Source organism: Syngnathus typhle, linkage group LG16 (assembly GCF_033458585.1).
Source record: "Syngnathus typhle isolate RoL2023-S1 ecotype Sweden linkage group LG16, RoL_Styp_1.0, whole genome shotgun sequence".
In the NCBI taxonomy this organism is placed as follows: domain Eukaryota; kingdom Metazoa; phylum Chordata; class Actinopteri; order Syngnathiformes; family Syngnathidae; genus Syngnathus; species Syngnathus typhle.
Genome location: NC_083753.1, coordinates 1,449,850 through 1,470,928, shown reverse-complemented (window position 1 = coordinate 1,470,928; position 21,079 = coordinate 1,449,850). Strand labels below are relative to the sequence as shown.

General features: G+C 42.8%; 1 protein-coding gene across 3 annotated transcripts in view; it reads right to left on the bottom strand.

The window, feature by feature from the left end:
• The window catches only part of ralgapa2 (Ral GTPase activating protein catalytic subunit alpha 2), a 67,547-nt gene that overhangs the window by 3,731 nt on the left and 42,737 nt on the right, over positions 1-21,079 (bottom strand). The window contains exons 39-40 of one of the 3 annotated variants that reach the window (XM_061300875.1): positions 3,505-3,626; positions 1,368-1,411 (exon numbers count right to left, since the gene is read on the bottom strand). In XM_061300875.1, the coding sequence (XP_061156859.1) occupies positions 1,407-1,411; positions 3,505-3,626 (127 nt within the window). In that variant the 3' untranslated portion in view covers positions 1,368-1,406. Of the gene's footprint in view, positions 1-1,367; positions 2,136-3,504; positions 3,627-21,079 lie in introns of those variants that run through there. The other 2 variants (XM_061300874.1, XM_061300873.1) reach the window with 2 other exon arrangements.

Genomic DNA, 21,079 nt, shown 5'->3' with positions numbered 1-21,079 from the left:
AAAAAGCAGACATCAAGGTCTTGTGGTTTGTGTGCCATTTTTGTCCCCAAAAGCTGAACATCAAGAATTATGGGAAAGGCAGGGAGGTGGGCAAAACATGTTAGCGAGGACAATCAAATGTCAGCCCCAACCTGACTTCCTTGCTCAACCTGCAGCCCCCTGCCCGTCTTTGCCCCATGACGCGACTTTAAACAACTCCTCGGCTTTGTTGGGAAAGCATCTGGTTGCCTATTTTCTTTCCCTGTCCTTTTATTTGCTGCCATTTTTTTTTTTTTTTGCACAGCATCTCGAGTTGCAGCGGCTAAAAGGAACGGCAGATGGCTGGAGTAACAGACACTCAGCAGCACAGTGGACACCAGCAGCATCCAGGATAAAACAGTGTGTGTGTGAGGGGAGGTGTGTAGACTAGTGGTGGGGGTGGGGGGTGTCCAAACATTCTCAAATTTACATATGAATATGAAAATAACGGGACGGGTTCGATTAAACGCGGGGGCCGACCTCACAGGCAGTTCATATCCTGCATTCCTGTATTCTTCGACACTAATTCCTACAGTAAACATTCATTACGTGCTAAAATCAAATCTACCACAAAGGCAAACGATAGACAGGAAGAAGTCTCATTAGTTTGTGATTGCAGTGGAGTTCACCCACTCAAGCTTCCCTATCCATTAAGTGGCCCATTAAAACCTACTGCTCCAACCACCAGCAGCATCTCTCACAACATGCTGCGGTCGCTTGTGCGGCCTTATTAAGTAAGAATGAATTTCCATGTCAAAAAAGTTCCTGTTGTTGTCATTTAGACTCAACATTTCTACAGCCGGTTTGTTTCAGGTGGAAATGCGAAAAGAAAAAAAAAAGGGGCTTGCTGGTGTCCCAATGGTCCCCTCTATGGCAGTTCAAACAAGGCTTCACATGACAAAGACGTCTTCCAGTGTGGCAGGTGTTGGTCTCAGAGTCTGCCTCGGGCAAACAGGCACACTCCAACAGGAGGAAATTCAGGGGGAGGGGAGGTGGGTTGAAAAGAAAAGAAAAGAGAAGAGTGTTTGCAGAGAAAAGAGATAAAGGATGCTCGGCATGCAGAAGCAAGGGCCAGAAGTGTAGCCGTATTGTTCATGCTGCTACTTAGTCAGGTGCTAATTGTCGCCACCGCTCTCAATTACCAGGCCGGCTTCGACAGGAGGACACCCAGCGAACAAACAGCTTGTTTTTTGCCGTCCCCTTCCCTTTGTCAGTATGATCAGTAAATAAAGATTGGTTAGTCGTGGATGGGGGGAGAAAAAAGAAGGGGGTGGGCGGGGCTTGAGTTACAACAGCCAGGATGCATGAACGAGCCAAGGGTAGGGTGTCGTTCTGACCCGGGTGCTTACCTTTCCGTCATATACAGTATTTGGACCTTTAAGATTAATTTAATCTAAAAAAGGAAAAAAAGTAGAGCGTCACGTGAGACAGCAGTGGACAGACACACAACACAGAGCTGCTGAAAAGATGGTTGGACGGCATGTGTGGTATCCAATTAGTTGTCGCTGGAAGGTTTGAGTCTCACTCGAGATTAACCGAGTACCTTTGAATCCACCGGTGATATTTTTAAACCAGTGGGTCTGCTGTCCACCGGCTAAAGCGATTTGTGAGGCATGTCCAAAGTATAAACAGTGGCAAGTTCACATAGTAAAAACACACTTAGGAGCCATGAAACAATATCTCAAGATGGTCGTTGACTTGTGACGGCATCTCAGGCCACGGCTTTGCACTCACTTGAATAAAAACAACAAAAACACAATTACAAGGTGCACAATGGATGGAATGTTGATGGACAAACTCATGCAAGAAGACCAAGCTGGCACAAGAGTGAAGACGGAGCCTCCACGATAAAACACAGAAGGGGCATTAGCACATAGCATGCAGCATATGCATGTTCAGTGGAACCCTGCTCAGGGTTATAAGCTAAATCATGCGGCCCCCCCGGGTATCTATTATTGGCTGTGAGGCATTGGGGTGACCGAAATGGACACACAGATGTCGGTGGGCTGTGGTTGGGCGTCATGCCGAGTGTGGAGGAGGCAAAGCAAGAGTCTTACAGTCCAGTTTGGCCCAAGGGTATTCCATGTCCCAAACCATTCCCGGCCAACGCCTGCACGCTGTCATGAGGCATGGATGACATGTTAGTGGCAGCAATGGGAAGCAGAACAGCACGGAGGGAACAGCTAACAGACAGACACATCCCCCCGCAAACACACAGGCACACTTGCAACAGGACAAAGACAACAAAATTGGAATATTTGACAGGCCGAAAAAACATGAGCAAAGTGCAGCAATCCCTCGTTTATCGAGGATAATTGGTTCCAAAAACCACCCGCGATAGGTGAAATCCGCAAAGTACGGTCACCAACAAGAAGTACTGGGCAGGCTGACAAGTTAGCGGAAAGATGCTAATTCGCGATCGTGCTAACTACTAACACACGAAAACGGACTTCTAAAGGAATATAAATGAACATTTGGAGCAATACTACATTGTCCTAAAGGTTAGCCACGTTTCCTCAATTTAGAAGCTTTATTATTTATTTTGCTATTTTTTTAATTTGGAAAAAAAATCCGCAATGTAGTGAACACGCGATAAACAAAACGCGAAGTAGTGAGGGATCACTGCAATATTACTTACTTTTAGATTTCAGTTCTGAAGGCCAAACAACCTGACTTATATTTTATTGCAGAAAAGTAACTCTTTAGTTGGTAATATAGTGTTTTGCGACCTTAATTTTGACATTTTTGAATTCTGATTTATGTATAATATAATTAGCCCAAGTGCGTACTTCAATATTTCTCAAATATCTGTTCAAATCCATAGCTTCTGTCTCTCAATCTGATTTATAACGGTTAAGAAAAAGGCGATTTACATATTTAAAAAAAAACAAACAAACAAAAAAACTGTCTATGGCGTGCTATTGTATAGTACGTTCCCCCCCAGAATGTGCATCAAGACCCAACGGAGGAGAGAAGTGCAATCCTGCATTGATTTCTGTGCAGCTGTGTATCGATCCGTGCTGGTACAAGTAGGAAGAACAAGATAAGGCACGCTTTGTATTCTATTCATCATGAAGTGATAAGAGTCCTGTGCTGACATCCGCGAGCTGCTGTTTGCCGGATGGATCCCTTAAGTGTTGGTGAATGATCTCATGGCGACACACACACACACACGCACGCACCATCACCGAGAGCCATTTAACAGGGCTGCTTATATTCATGGGAAAGACATTGCACAAAGTGGCTTGAGGAGCATGTCTTTGAAGCCAGCGGCTGTTGTTTGATATTCAATAGTAAAGGTGGAAGAAGAGCAAAGATGGGGACGGTGAGTGCAAGCAGGTGCGTCCCGCCTGCCGCGAAACGATTTGGGCGAGAGGTAAAATATAAAGACGAGACGAAAGGAAGATGAATGGCACTAATGGGGAAAACAAGTGGGCAAAACAAGGAGACTGAATGAAAAGAAGTGCATTATGGGGGATTTCTCACCTGTCCCGCTCGTTGGGTAGCCGGGGGAGGGAGAGAACACCTGCGAGGCAAAATCTTCAAATGTCATGACCTCTCTGTGATTCTGGACAATGGCTTCCAGGTAGAGAGCCCTCTCCTCATAGCTGGTTAACTATTGTTAAGGAAGATACAAAAGATACAGTACAAAGCAAGAGCAGTACTAATTGAAGTCTATTCTTAAATTTAACTAAAAAAAACATCTCATATTTGGTAACACATTGCAATTTTTTCTGAAAATAATATGCACTTGTTCAACATTCATTCCTAATTACAGAAAGCAGAGGTTGTCAAAGTTATTACACCAAGTGCCACCTGACTCAACCTCCATCCAAACCTGAACATACCACCTCTTTTTTTCTCTCTAAATATACAATCTTGGAATTTCCTAGGGCAGGGCTGTCAAACTAAATTTTTTGGCGGGCCGCATTGTAGTCATAGCTTCTTTTTCGGAGGGCCATTATGACTGTCAACCCAAATAAATGTATGAGCACCTCATTATATACAGTAATAGCTACAAAACAAACTGACAAATAACTCGTTTTCAAATCAGATGAGTAAAAACTGGTCAAATATTTAATAAAAAAAGATATTATTAAAAGTGAAGACAATTTGCAATTCTGGTAATGACACGAATTTGATTCGCGGGCCACATAAAATTATGTGGCGGGCCGTATCTGGCCCCCGGGCCTTGAGTTTGATACCTGTGCTTGTGAGGAAAGGTTGAAATAAATAAATAAATAAATAAATAAATAAATAAATAAATAAATAAATAAATAAATAAATAAATAAATAAATAAATAAATATGTGGGAAGCTAAGTTAAGTTTTGTACACACATCGTGTTTTTCAGTTTCTTTATCAGGTGCTCTAAAAAGCACTTGGAACATGTAAGCATGTTACTGTGTCTCGTCACCGTGGGATGGAGGAAACGGAATTTCGGTTTCTTTGTGTGTCTTGACATATGAAGGGATTGACAATAAAGCTGACTTTGACTTTTGACTTTGATGTTCAAAATGTTAACATTTGCTTTCAAAGGCTACTTTCCAACAATACATTTTATCCATTTTCTATAGAAGTTCCAAGTGGGTCACAACTTGGTGACAAAAGAGAAATGCAAGCCCCAGTGTGACAACAGATGAGAACCAAAGCACAAAACCATTTTCCCTCCTCCTCACTAATAGAACTCCGGCAGCAGACTACTACCCTCTCTGATATGCCGCTCGCCACTTCGGTGTCATCAGGGGGAAAATTGAAGCCATTTGAAATTCAGAGTGACAAGCAGCGACTGGAGCCTGGGCAAGTCAGTAAGCAGGATGGATGGCCGGATTTCAAATGACGGGAACAGTCCAAATAAATAAATGGGGCCGTGAAATAGCTGCGGGTGAGGGTGGAAAACAGTCCGACAGCCATTATCATGTCATTATTAAAGATGAAGTGTGCCAAATCTGTTGTGGAATGGAAGCTGGGACAGGGCAAAATATGCTAAAAGAAAACTGCTGGAGTAAAAATGTCTGTTTGATGGCATGATGACAGCAAGCAGTATTCAACAATGACTGATTATTGTCAACACAGTCTGTTTACCACTATGTATCCTCTATTGACAGTATATTAAGGACCAAACAGAAACTGTTCAACCCCCCATCCCACCAGGAGAGCACAGCATGGGGTGTTGCTGGGCTCCAGCAAAAGCCAAAGATGAACCAGGTTGAACTGAGATAGGTTGGACAGGATAGAGAAGCTCCGGTCTGGGTTGGTTAGATAGGACAAGACAGTGACTGGGCAGGAGGCCTGCGGTGGGCACATGCCGCCACAGCGGGGGCCAAGGCAGCCATGACCAATGGCTTTGAGGAAACCATGGCAAAGTGGGCTTGACGGGCAGCTGAGCCGGGACACTAACGGCTGAGATGGCCAAGCTGCTCACAAGGACGGACAAGGGGGGCAGAGAGACAAAGGCCAGTGTGAAAGAGGAAGTTGGGATCAACATGGTGTCAGTATGGTGGCATATTCCATCTAGGATGAAAATCTTGATGAGAAAATATTTATACCTCAAAAAGTATAATGATGTCCAAAATGGTGTACCAGTACTCTTTTAGTGCGATTTTATGGTTTGAATTTCAATGTTTTTTTTTTTTTCTTTCTTTCTTTCTGCCCCTTGATTGGCTGGCAACCAGTCCAGAGTCCAAAGTCGGCTGGCATAGACTCCAGATCACCCACGACCCCAATGAGAACAAGCGAAAATGGAAAATGAATAATTTTGCATAGAATCAACAAGTATCTGCTTTGGAGGCGTGAACAACACAATGTCTCAGCATTAAAAAACAACAACAACAAAAACACTCGTTCCCTCCTGCAGTTAGAACTTGATGCACTGCATTTTTTTTCTGTCACAAGTTGGACAAAGACTGGACATCCCAGGCACCGCTGCCATGGTAACCTGGGTCACAACTCTGCATGGTGGGTCATTTAGAGGGTTTCACAGATGACAAAAAGAGAGAAATTACGCTTGTAAAAGTGTGCACAATGCGTCCATTTCCGTGATAAGTGGAAGACAAACATGTCAAGGAAGGAGTAAATGAAAAAAAAATGAGAGAAGTTGAGAGTGAAGCCAACAAATGACGGGGAAGAAAGATGTGGAGAAAGAAGGAGAACCTCCGTACATAGTGGGTCAACAGAGCCATATGGCCGTCCATTATCAGAGATGCAGATGACTGCAGGCCTGTTATTGAGATTCCGAAAGCAAATATTGACTCCAGCTGGAGCAGGCACTCTTCTGACTCTGACACATGCCTCTTTACCGATGCCCTCCATGTGAGTTAGACAAATGGTTGGTTGAGAAAATTTGACAATTAAATTAGGACAATCAAAAAAAACTGCAGAAGATGGTATGGGAGAGAAGCATAGTGGGGAGAGTTAGAGTAAAAAAAAGTGTTTTCCAAAAGAGTCATCCTCAGTTCACTTAAGTAAATGGACAATGCTATCAGTGGGTAAAAAAATTGCAGCAAAGAAATCAGAGCTGATGCGCAGCGAGGGGTAATCTTGCCTTCTTTTGCTCCGTCTATCTCTCCCTCATTCTGTCGCATGCTGCTGCCTCTTTCCGTTTATCTCTAATTACTAAGCCGGGGTACAGTTTGTTCCCCTGCTTATGAGCAGCCGCTGCTGCCTCCATGCAGTAAGTAGGGCCAATCAATCATGGGACACATCCATATAGAGATTATATTCATGTCAAGGACACAAATTCCATAGTTAGTAATCATTTCTTTCAAAGGGGGGGGGGATAAACCCCCACAATTGCTGTGTAAATAAAATACACCATTTTGAAAAAACATCGAGGTGTAATTTTGTAAGCAAGTAAAATATGTACCTCGATACGATCCTATTGATATGATTACATAATGTAATACAATACAATATGGCCTTACTACTACTTAATGTTGAACACATCCATAAAGTAGAAGTGTGGATACATCTGCAATTTATCGAAGGAAAGAAATCATTAACTTTCTGCATTTAGGTGATTCCTTCGCATGTGAGTTGCTGGGTCTACTGCGCCCCCTAGCATCAGGGAGGAGGAATTGCTACTCAGAACTAGAATCTCGATAGGGTAACGTTTTTATTAATATTGGTATCAATATTTTGAGCACACCCCTTCTTGCAATATTTGAATATATTTACATTCATTTTGATTCATTTTGGTTAAAGAATAATAGAAATACATAAAAACCAAAATAGGCTAATACGAACAGAGAAACGTATTGGACAATGTTGAAATAAATATTGTCAAATACCATATTCATCAGTCAAATATGAATACATTACCAAAGTGTATGATCCAGAGTCGATCACACGGCAAGAACAGAGATGGTTGGTTAACCAAATATTATTTCTTTAATATTCATCCACTTGGGGGTAATGGTCTTGGGTGGGCAAGCATAACCTTTCTCCCTTCGTAGTGAGACCGAAAGCGATAAGGGAAGGGATTTATGGCTGAAATGAATGATTAAATGTAAAGGTCACTTATGCACTAACACACATTATAAAGCTTAGATGCACAAAGACAGTGTTGGGGCCTGAGAGATAGACAGATCGGTAGGCCCATACGGGTCAACATGCGTGCACATACATATGCATTTGAGTATGTGCATGTGCATGCGTGCTGCCCAGATGGTAGGAAGGCAGTTCTTAGGGGGAAAGCAGGGGTCAAGCATTTTTGTGGATCAAAGCCAAGGTCAGGGCAAATGCAGTGGCCCATGTTCAAGGTGAATGAAGGCCTCAGATGGCTCTTCATTAGCAGGCTGCTCTGTTTCTACTGGACCCCATCGGCCAAACAGCACCAAGCTTCATCACTGGCTCCCTCTTTCTCCCCTCCTGTCCACGGGGACATGTCCTGAAAACGACTGTCCACTGGGATCCATTTTGTGCCTAGTCCAACCCACCCAATGCGGCGGCCTTTTCTACACATGCTCACACACAGCCGTTGGTGCATAAGTAGCCACACACACTCCTAATTCCCCCGCCCAACAGCCAATGCTGACCTCTGATCTGTTGACTCCCAAGAGAGCATCTTGACCGTCCACCCTGAGTCTTTGTATTCCTAAGTCACCCTGCTGACAGAAGGCTTCTCGCCATTGCTGGACAGCCTTTAAACAGACATAACTGGTTCATTTCACTCCCGTCAAAAAGTATTGGGACAGTGGGTCCAACTCTACGTGAAAATGTAAATGCCCCAGACAATAAAAACTGCCACCGTTGGCAGCAATAACCAATATCAAGCATTGGCGTAACTGGTGATGAGTCTTTAAATTGCAGTGGAGGAATTCTGACACTACTTTGCAGAACCGTTTTAACCAAACTTAACTTATTGCACACAAAACGGACTTTTCAAAACATATTCTCTGGATTTCAGCCTCTCAAATGAAAACACATCTGTGATTATTTTCCATTGTGTGAGAATCGCACTTCACTTGACCGCATTTTTTTTTTTTTATTCAGCAAATGTCTATCGCTCTTCTGTTTTTGTGACTCATTTGCAGCGCATTTTTGTTTTATTCAGCAAATGTCTATCGCTCTTCTGTTTTTGTGACTCATTTGAAGTGCGGTGACTGTTCATGATGCATTTAAGGACAGCTTGGAATACTACAAATGGAATCACGTTTTTAATGGCTGTCAATGTGTGTGTGTGTGTGTGTGTGTGTGTGTGTGTGTGTGTGTGTGTGTGTGTGTGTGGGGGTGGGTAGGGGTGTAAGAATTTGAGGGGGGGGGGGTAGGTCTTGCAGTATTCACCCTCAGCTCCGCCTCTGACAGAGACGAGCCTTTGTGTTCTTTTTTTTTTTTTTTTTTAACAGCATTTGTTTTTGCAACGGTTTCTAGAGAGGAGAATAATAGGGGTGTAAATCGCGGGTTTTGTCACGATCCGATATCATATCGATACAAAGAACCGCAATACGATATTTGCCGATATCTTAAAGCCTGCTGTGATTCATTCACGATACATCGCGATATGGTGCTCTACGATCGATATTTTTTTGTTTTTAAATAAAAAATATAGAACAATATCCTGATTTATAACAATTCATACGCAAAATCAACAAGGTACTGCAAACTCTTTATTTAGGAAATTACAAGAGTATTGTAGTATACAAAGTGCTTATTTTAACACTGAACTTTAATGTCGTGTTTTTTCTTTAAATATAAATATAGAGATTTGAATGACTTGAAGCCTAAAGGGGAGCAAATTTCCTCGTCTTTTTGGACACTAGCCATAGCACCAGCTCAGGAGCCGCATACTAGTTGTTGACTCCCCTTTCACGTGCCTGCTCTGCTCACAACACAACACGCCGCTCACTGCTCCCGGAAAGAGGAAGCAAGCAACAATGAACTGGATTTCAAAATAAAGTCGCGTCTAATGTCCGAGGTCAAACACGGCGATATAAACCGATGTTTACGTTTAGCATCGATGCCAATAAATCGTAGAGCATTATATCGATGAATTGATGTGTATCGATGAATCGTTACACCCCTAGAAAATAATGTACTCCAATGCGCTCTTTACATTTAAATAAAAAACATTGATTATATAAAAATGTTTGGTTGTTCATTTGTGGAATGACTATCTACAATATTTTTTATTTTTGGCAAAATACCTGATCATTTGATAATATTTTCAATAGGATATCCAAAGATCGAAATCTTTGATAGCTTCAGCCCTTGTACTGTATTTTTATTGTTCCATCGTTTCGTTGATCAACATGTGTTTGTAATGTCACATTAGACAGGCAGATGGACAATCGAAAAGTGATGTTTTGGTTATAATAATAATGATATAAATTTCCTTTCCAAGTCATCATCAATAGAGATTGAGAACACTGAACACCCAAAAGACTGTCTACAATAAATGGTGGCAAATCACTCCTACACTGCTCGGTCCAGCACACCACAACGAAGGTTAATCCTGTTTGTCAAAGCGCTTGCAGTAAAAGGAGCTCTTGTGGTGAAGAGACACAGTTTAGAAATGAGGTGGAGTGTGCCTCTCGATCCTTGACCCCCCCCCCCCTCCTCAGCCCCACATCTGCCCATTAACCTGGGCCAATCAGCTTGACCTTGAAGAGAAGAGGAACTCACGAGTAGCTCGCAGTACCATTGACTTTAGCAGTCAAATAATTGGCCTCCCAAGAGGAAGTGGTTGGGGTGCTCGGGAGTGATGGGCTGCCAGATGAAAAGCAAGGCAAACCCACAAACATGGTATTTATCTCGTTGTTGAAAAGCATGGTGCACCCTACCCCATTTTAGCGTTCATGTTTTTTTTTTACTTAATGATTAAATGAGTACTAAGGAAGGTATGAAATCCGGGTAAAATTTCACAAAGGGCAGAAAAATTACACATATAAATAAATAGACTGGAAAATAGTTTGGTGGAGTGCAATAAGTAAAAATGATATATAAGAAAAGAAAACACTAGGGACCAGGTAAGAAAAGGGGCAAAGCTGAGCAGGTGTTGATTGGAGGGAGGCCAGGTGGTGAGCGGCGGCGCTACCTGTTGTCACAGCGAGGACTGAAGGTGTGAAGCTCATCTCAGTAAAGGCCCTTCGAGGTGTCATGTGATTACGGGCAGAACGGGGAGGAACACAGAGAAATTTGGACGCAGAAACAATGGGAGAGAGAGAAAAAAAAAAAGGATGCAGGTATAGTAATGGCAGCGTTGGGAGGAAACAACAGATTGAGATGGATAACTGACAGCCTGGATGGTAGAAATGCCCAAAGGAAGGGAGGTTGATTTTTGAATAGCCCACCTCAAACCTTGGTGTCTGATTAAACAGCTTTTGCTCTAGCCGAATCTCCGGTTCCTCGTGTTCCAAACCCATTATGATTAGCAAAGGTGTTTACGGCCCATTTTCTGGATGTACATTTTTAGACAAATGGGCTTTCTGGGAGTTTTGACCAAGTTGCCTAATTAAGAGAAGGTCAAGGAAACTGGACCCAAAGGAGTCGTGTCAAATCGCGAACCTGAGTTAATTACACCTCTTGAGGGGTGAGCTTCACCGAGCAAGAGCTTCTAAGCTCCAACCTTCACACCTCTGTACCGTCCATCTGGCATTCAGACAGCGAGATGGGGAGTTATGGCTGTGACATCACTCCTAACCTGTGACATCATCACTGCCCATCAGTTATTTCACAAAGCCTTGCCACAGCTGCAGACAAACACGGATGTCTGCAAACTGGCACGGACGGGTTATTTACGAGCCGGCTTGAGGAAGCGGTCACGGCTTTTCTCAAACACACCAAGTCTCTGACAATCCACCATTCCACTGGGAACACTAAATATCGATTTCTGCACCGCAACAAATCATAAAAGTGACAACAAAGCTATGTGTTGACCCTTGATGGCTGACTGTTGGAGTTGACAAAAAGACTTACACCTCTGATAAAAAGGTAAGAACAAGCATCAATATTTGTTGAAGACAGTTTGATTGAGCACATGACAGCCATCAAAGCTTACTGACCGCGTGTATTTCCATGAACTGCGTCTGTAATCCATCTCCTTTTCAAAGGACCCGTCTCCATTGATGAGTATTAACACAACAGCCTTAGATGTGCTATACAATGGATGACCATGATTAATCAAAGACAGAGCCATTATAGTCCAACAGCCACACAGGCCTCCAACGTGCTTTAACAGAAAGTCATAATAAGATGAGCGACAAAAGACAGGGATGAAGATGAACAGATACAGTTCTGCGACTGGCTGGGTGAGAGTTCTCTATGAAGGTGTCCTTTGTCACTGATGATGACCAGAGGGACTCAAAAGACTGGATACATTATTAGGTCAGAACAAAGATTGCCATCGTAGCTATCAGAGGTGAATATACAACATTTTCTTTTGAAATCGGTCCAAGGCTCTGCAGCATCTATCTGATCTCAATTTGGACTTTTAATAAAATGCCAAAGACCAAACAGTGGAGAGCAAGCTGGTCCTTGACCTTGACTTGAAATATTCTTGATTACTTAGAAGTATTTCCCCTGCGTTTTCCTCCAATGTCATAGCGGGCTGGAAAGAAAGTTTCAGACTCACCTAACCTCTGTGCTATATAGTTCAGAAAGTTAAATGGGCAATTAAAGGCTGCATCAAAGTGCTCTTCGGAAAGGCACAAAAGATTTCAAATCATTGTAATCTATTTCTGGTAGCTATTTGGCTGCTTGCTGCAACGTGTGGTACATGTAGTATGCAGGCTCCCTCTAGAGGTACGCAAAATAACTTTTAAAAAATATACATGATATTAAACATTTTCAAAAGATTAAATACAATCAGACATTCTAATGTTGAAAATTTCAACAGGGTGACAACAAAGAGAAGTGAGATACTAATTAAGTGGGAACTTATAAAGTTTGCAAATGCTTCAGGGTTGCCAGTGTGTAGATTATGGCTTTAGGCTGCTTTAGAGCGCCTTGTTGTTAGCCATGAGTGTGTGCCCAAGTCTGACATTACAGCCATCTTTTTTTTTCCCAATAGTTTGAAAGGATTTTTATTTTTAGTTTTTTTACAGGATTGAAAATTATTCGTGATATTTTTTTATTTTGCTCTCCTGAGGGTGAAGATATTTGTCAACTGTGGGCATATGAAGCTCTTTGAGGTACTTATAAATATCTAAATACATTTGATTTAACGTTAGTAATCCTTTTTTCGTAAATTCGACTGACTTTACATGACTGTAGACAACCGACATCCCAATAAGGATCTGCTCCAAACTGCAGTGCAACAAAAAAAAGTTCCTTAATTTGAGATTTTACAATGCCTTGATAATTCATTTGACACTTTTGACAAAACACTTCAATTCCACAGGCAGTGTAAAAATCGAAGGCCATGCCAAATAGCTGATTTAACCCGGCATAGCCAGTGTTCAGATAAACATTGATCAAATATTCTGACAAAAAAGAACTGTGGCTTCTGAAATTTTAATGAGGCTTGTGGCATGTGCAAGTGCGTAACTATCGCGCATTAACAGCAGACATATCAATCTGCCTTCCAGTCAATACACACTGCAAATTTTGTTCCTTTATTGCCGCTTACTATGAAAGGTTCATCGGGCCAATTAGGCTCTTCAACAAAATGCCGAACATTTAGTGGGAATGCTAATGATGAGTGCTAGGTTACATATGATCACAGCTGTGAATGCACATTGAATGACTATTTTTTGGGGCAGTGCTTTAAATATTAAATATTTCAGTAAAATCTATTATTTAGAAAAAGAAATAAGTAAATTACACTGATTTAAAACCAAACTTGTGGCAGTTCAATAAAAAAATATAAAGTTAATAATATTTTGAAGATTTCCTTATACCCATGACTATCATCATGACACAATTAGATGATTTTAATTCTCCAATTTTTGAATGATTGTCTGGCGACCAATCCAGGGCGTACTGTAATTTTCGGACTATAAATCGCGTTTTCTTTCATAGTTTGGGTGGGGGGGCGACTTATACTCAGGAGCGACTTATATATGTTTTTTTTCACAAATGTTTACTTGATCATTAACACATCACTTACTTACAAGTATAGTTACTTGTTATTCTTAGTATAGTTGATCACTTCACATGCTTTGATATCTTTATCTTGAGCATATTCAAAACATAAAAAATAGAGAGAAAAAAATCAAATAAAGTAATTAACACTTTAAAGCGCCATATCCTCTGGACATGTCCTCTGTCACCAGGATGACATAAAGGACGAGAAATTTGATCGATGGATTTAATGATTTGGAGTGAGATAAATGGTTTGATAATATTGTTGTTTATGTGATAGTTATTTAAAATCTAGTTTATATATCGTTGTATGGGCCTGTGGAATAATTTGAACTGCGGCGCGGCACACGGCATTGTTGACAAAGGACGATCGATGGATTTAATGAATTGGAGTGACACAGATGGTTTTATAAACGTGTTATTTATGTAATAGTTTTTTTTAAATAACTGAATGTTACGTCAGGCCCGTTCTCAGCTCCTCGTTTTTGTGTTTGTCACGTTAGCATACCGTATTGTTTAGCCTGTTGTTGCTCGTTCATGTCTGTTCTTGGTGTTGTTTTTTGTCGAATAAATTGTCCCCCAAAATGCGACTTATACTCCGGAGCGATTTATATATGTTTTTTTTCACTTTTCTGGGCATTTTATGGCTGGTGCGACTTATACTCCGGAGCGATTTATAGTCCGAAAATTACGGTACTCTGCCTCTTGCCCCCAAGGCAGTGTAAAATAAAAGAATATAAAGTTAATAATACTTTGAAGATTTCCTTATGTCCATGACTATCATCATAACACAATTAGATGATTTTAATTCTCCAATTTTTGAATGATTGTCTGGCGACCAATCCAGGGCGTACTCTGCCTCTTGCCCCAAATCAATCAGGATTAACACCGGTTCGCAGGATGAAAAAACAGCTCACAAAACAGCTACAACTGCTCGTTTGTCAGTTGTATCTCCATGTAGACCACTTTGAGGTGGTTTTGTTTTTCAAGACATCACGAAACTTGTTTCACATCCCAGCATTTTACACAGCGGGAGACCGCGTTCATTAATGAGTCCTCCGTTTTCTCATCCACTTGTTTTTCACTGTACAACTCCACCCGAAAAATCTCTAGCTGGAAGCGCCGCAATGTTGTCACCGCATGCTGCTCAGAATCGAACGTTTTTCAATTCGGGTGCACCTGCCGCACCCGACCCATGCGCCGCGAGCCTCCATGTGCTGCGTAACGTCAGCACACACACAATGAACGATTGGGACGACGGCGCACGGCGCTGTGCTAAGTGCAGTGTCAAAAGGCCTTAGGAGAAATCTCCACACAAAACCTTGGGCAAGACAAGAAAATAGAGTTCTGTGTTGGCAACAGCTTTTCCTAATCCTAGCCCCTAGGCTATATTGCGCAGTCAAGCAGGCTATTACATGGCAACAATTAGTGGGGGGGGTTGGAGCCCAACACCTGGTCGTCTCCTATTCTGGCCCTTCAATGGCAGCTGACTGTACAGTCTCACAGCCAGGTGGCCCTCCTTCAATGACATTAGCTAGTCACTCCAGGGTTAATCAGGAGCCTGCTATCATCCAGTGGGCACACATACAGCTCTATTCAAAATAGGGCTTTTATTAGGATGAGGGATGATGTAGACCATGTTGTTGTAAAAAAACTACAACAACAACAACAACAACAACAACAACAAAACCCCCCCAGCTCAGCTGACGAGAGCCCGGGGGACTCAAAATGATCTCGGGGGGAGGGGTCTGGGTCTCTTGAAATTGTGGAATAAGTTGGGTGCACCGCCTTGATTGGCTTAAGCGAAGATTGCAGCACGTCAACTGTGCATCCTGCGGATTACAATGGACCTTTTCATGGGTTGACAAAAACAGATGGAGGAGCGGGAAGTGCTATACATCCACACAGACGGGTGATGATGCAGGGGGAGGGAGAGTGGGTCTTGTCAAAGTCGGCACATACAAAAACAAGTGGGTGTAGCTTGAGCGTCCATGCTATATCAACCCGCACAAAGGTCAATTCCAAAGATCCTCGTTTGGAGATCCGAGGATAAATAACACTCATTTGAATAAGAAAAAGCGATAGATTTGTCTCCAAATCAGCCAGTCTCGTCAATAGTAATTAGAGGCTATCCATAACTAATGAAGAGGTGTACACGGTATTAGCCAAAAGCAATGATTGTGTATCAAAACATACAATGATGAATAAATACGTACTATATGAAGCAGAAAGTGGTGGTTGAACAATGAATAAATGCAGCCGGGATTAAATGAACATATCTTGCATGCTCGCATCAATTTCAAGATATCATAACCTCGCTGAGTGTTGTTTTGTTTGCTTCTCCAAGCCACAAAATGCTCTCATTGGGAGGCATCGAGCCTGCTGCGGTGATCAAGTGAGCAAGTTTCGGTCAATACGTCTCAGCGCTGCTCCCACTTGAAAATGAAATAGCCTATGTGAGTATTAACACATCAAAAGCCCATTTCTGGATGAAGAGGTTGAAAATGCACAGCAATGCATCTTTAAATGTTTTGTTTTGGTTATTTCTTTGTCTGCCATATTTTGTCAGCCAATGCAGAAAATTCCATTTTGTGAAGAGATGCAAATGCTGCAAGGCACGAGGACACTCTGGATAAGAGAACAATTGCCTGAGGCCAGCTAGGGAGCAGACATCGCCTTTGAAGCTTTTAAACAGGCATCAATGTGCAACTTATAAATAATCATCTAATTCCTCCTTTAAAAAACAACCAATTAAGTCTGATATTAAAAGCACCGCAGCCTCAGTTGAACCGAATATCAATCTCATCACCTGACAAAATGGACAAAGGAGCCCAATAATGTCACAAGGTGACCTACTCTGGAGTTCCAAAATCCCAAGGCCACACCAGACACCAAAAGATTCCAGCGCAGAGTGATGAGTGACATTTCAGTGACATTTCCCAGCAGCATTAGACGTGACGCTGTCTTAAGACAGTGTCAGAAATATCTATGGACATCCTTGAATGTGACACCAACGTTGGGGGGGATGCGGGCTTTTTCAGGGTTCGGCCTCAGCTCGGTGGCTGGTGATGAGGAGGCCGGACCCTGCGAGATTGAATGGTAATCACTGGAGCACAGATAATGGATGATTGAAAGCTCTTTCTACGCCGCTGTTGGATTTCAATATCAGAGAGGCCCTAGAATTGGGATTCTTATCATGGGCGGTGCGTCAAACAAAGGGGAGCCGAGTGTGAAATATGGGGTCCAACTCAGGCACACGACCACGGCGATTAGCACAAGGATAAAAAAGGCAGCCCAAACAAAAGGGGCAGCTTTAGCAGGACAAAAGGCTGTCCGCTGCCTTGTAACAAGAGACACCGAAGGGAAAAGGGACATAAAAGGGCGCGAGCGTGTACTTTGGTGGTAAAATAGGGACGAGACAAGAGTTTGTCGAGATGGCTGGAAGTGTGGATGAATAGCGTCAGAGCCAAACATTTCAAAAGTCTTCCAGACTCCCTGCTTCTGAAGAGGAATAAAGGACCAGCAGGAATGAAATGCAATACAGCCCAAACTCAAAGCCATTCATACCCATCCAAATAAACACATACACACACAAATGCTGAGGCGCGTACACACACACACAAGCCTACACGTAAACACAAACCCCTACACTGGCACAAGGGCTCGTCTCTTCTGAATCCATCACACACAAAAACGACAAGATGATTCGCTTTTATCCTTGAATTCCGAGTGCTACTGCTTGCCAGCAAAGCTCATTAACCCTCCCCTTCAAGAACCTCAGACAAAAGAGAGGAAAACAAAACGTAACTAATCAATGAGAACGCACCCACTAAGGATTGTGTGTGTGTGTGTGACTGGCAGTGTGAGTGGAGGGGTGGGGGGAATAACCTGAGAGGGTTAACAGCTTTTGCTTTAGTGTAGCGGTGGCTGCTATGGGGCGGAGAAAGAAAGTTCATTAATTAAACAGGGCTAGGGGGAACAGATGGAATGGCTAGCTGGATGCTAATCACTTCAAGCGGACAGACATGTTCTAGCATCCATGCTCCGAGTACCATAACATTTCGAGTACAGTATGGGGTCAGTCTATACATGCCAATGATATATTAATCTCTGTAGTTTGTAGAGTCCATTTTAAGATGAGGATATATGGTTTACTTTAAGGACAACATTTCTAAACGCAAAAATGTGCTGGACATGTAGTGGACAGCAGTGGTCCCCAACCTTTTTTGCGCCACGGACCGGTTACATGTCAAAAATATTTTCGCGGACCGGCATTTATATAAATAAATAATACATTTATATAAATAAATAAATAATACATTTATAATAAATATATAAATACGATGAAATAAAATGATACGACTGACATAAAAACAAGTACAAATGACAAAAATAAAACTCACCAGTACGTTGATTTAGTGGGAGCACTGAGTTTGTTTCTCAGATACGGGCCGGTCCCATCTAGACGTAATCGGGGACAATGACACCCGAAGTGATTAAGGTATGTATTTTATTGCAGGATGCTTGGTCTCCATGTGTTGAAGCAGTTTTGAATGCTTCATTGCCTGGTTAGTTAGCCTGTCGCCACATATTAGCTTTCCGGGCTCGACTGGGGAAACATGTCACGTGACCGGGACGAGTGTCTTGACCTGAATTAATTGATCGTCGATAATTTTATTTTATTTTTTTCTGTGCGGCTTGGCGGCCCGGTACCAAGTGACCCACCAGTCCGCGGCCCGGTGGTTGGGGACCACTGGTGTACAGGATATAATAATTTGTCGCCCAATAAGTTACTAGTTTAAAAAGTTGTTATGACAATGATGTCTTTAAAAAATACGTTATGACAATGATGTCATTATCGCAATATAAAGCATCCAACGCAAGCTGAAGCAACTCCATTGTGCAGGAATAAGTAGGCTAGACTTTGAAGTAATTGTTCTTTAAATACAAAAAATATAAATATGTTGGTAATGGCCAGTCAAAGATATTTTGGGAGAACTTGCTTGTATGTACAAGATGGACAACCAAGTCATGACGGCATGTCTCCTTGAAAGAAAAAAAAAAGTTATATGTGATCTGAGTGGTGCCCTGCGCTTCATCTTATGATGGCACAGAGAAATGGATTCCACATAAAACTGGCAACATGCTCATTGTCACTTTACAGCGGACAAACAGACAGATGTCAGACATGAATGGATAACAGACGGCCACAGGAGGGGGGGGGGGCGGGCACAAGGAGGAGGTTCAAGTTTAAGAATACACAGAGCATCATTATTTGGGAGTGCATTTGTTCTACAGTATTAATTGCAGAATAAAAAAATAACGGCAACTGTAAATGCATTGCAAGTGCAAGGTGGCTTCCATATACATCAGGCAAGCAAAGCCACAATGTTTACAACAGTTTGACACCAGCCGTGAATGTGCGGTAACACAAACAGGACTCTGTGTCCCTGCTGTTGGTCTGGCTCCATGCCTGCGTTACCTGTCTTTAATAGGGGGTGGGGGGCCCATGGACCTCAAGATGAGCTGGGCTTGGCCCCTGGGGCTTTCAGGGTGTAGGACCTATGCGATGGATGCGTGTGTGTAGGAGGGGGGGGTGTTTAGGAAAAAAAAATGAGTAATGCTATGAGTCATTCTGCATTAGCAGCAGGGGAGAGAGACAGACAGAGGAAGGAGTGGATCCAGGGGGCGTGGGGAGAGAATACTTTTGCATGTTGTATGACGCTAGACGCCATATGCCATCCGAGCTGGGCTGCCTCCTGAGTCAGAGCTCTTGGTTTGACAGACACCCCCGCCCTCTACCTCCCGTCTCCTCCCCATCTCTTTACATTACCAAAGCTTGCCCAATTTTGACTCCCTAAAACCCTCTTCCTTCTCGGCCTACCTAGGCTGCAGCAATGGTCTAAGCCATTGGCTGTGCATGGATGCGTTGTGTATTTGTGCAAGTGTTTCGGGAAGAGGGCGGGTTGGTCGGGTGGTACTCGGTGATCTGAACACATCGGACATTGTCATGAGTCCCGGCAGGAACAGCTGGTCAGCTGGAGAGAGGGGCGAGAGGGGGGAAGGGATAAGGAGGGGGGTGCGGGGGGGTGAAAAACTGAGAGGCAGTGCGCTACACTGATAATGGGATTAGGTTAAAACATTCAGTGGGGGAAAAGCCCCCCCTCCCACCCGCACCCACACAAACACACTTCTCAGTAGCTCCCCAAATGCAGCATAAACTTTCAAACACTATCAATGCTAAGATAAGAACAAACAGTATGTGCTCTGAATTTCATCATTCGAATGAGACCGTTGTTTTCCGTCTCGATTGGGACTATTTAAGACATTTCAGGTTGTCTGCCCCCCGCTTTTGAATAAACAGGAAGTGCACTTGTTATACACACATCAATTGAGAACATTGAGTAGGCCTGGCGTATAATGGACTCACACTTGGCATCTGACTGCGTACTCCTCAGCAATATAAATTGTCTTGTATTATCCATGAGACTGCATACAGTTATGGCACAACAGCTGGCAAATTAGACCGATCAACGGTGCTTAATAATTCATGTGAGACAACACTAACATGACAGATCCTATTCATGACACCCTATCAGGCATACAAGCCACTTTCATCCGTGCTAGGTGAGGAATCCTGGCAGTAAACAAAAGAAAAAAACTTGTCGTAGTCATGCATGCATCAGAAAGGGACAAAGAGTTTTCTCGGGAGGAGTGTGAGAATATGTCACCGTCAATGACGTTGATTGTAATAATTGTAATGACGTTGGGGGTCGGGGGGCTGCACAGTAAGGTCATATTGTCATGACACATCTACTGATATAATTTACATCTTTTCGGGGCATTATGTGCTCATGTGGGGCCTGTGAAAGATCATGGCAGACTTCTGGTTTCAACTGAAAAGACCCAACCTGGCCCTAATCTTACAACCACACACACAAACTCACAACAAGAGAGACACACCAAAAAGCCTGCCTCGCATGACTGGCGAAGGGCAGAAACAGATTATGGCTATTGATCGCTGCCTGGAGATGGTTCTGTGCCTGTGTGTCACATCAGAGAATGAGGGGGGGGGACAGTGTGCAAAAACTATTGATTGTGTCCAATAGCGAGGCTACGTCTCTGAATCAAGGACGGTTGGCTCTGTACTCTCTCACCTATTAGAAACTTGGCGTCACCTTCAACACACACATACATTTTTACCCTTAATAATATCACACTGAGTGATGGAGAGTGCTTGTCAAAGAGAGAAATGAATCTGAGCTGCTGCATGAAGACATGATTCTCCAGCGACAGTATGTTGCAGTTAAGGTGATGCAATCAAACGTGCCACCTCTTTCAAGATAATACTTTCAAACAAATGTTTCACGCCCCTCCTTGAAAGTCACTTATACTCGATTGCTGATGTGGTCTAATAAAAGCAAACATCTTGCGGTCATAAGCATTCAAAAAGCGAGGGACGAACGGGACGAGACGGACATCACGCACCAACGAACCCAAAAGCCAGACCAGCTGCATTTTCCATCATCCATCTAAATAAT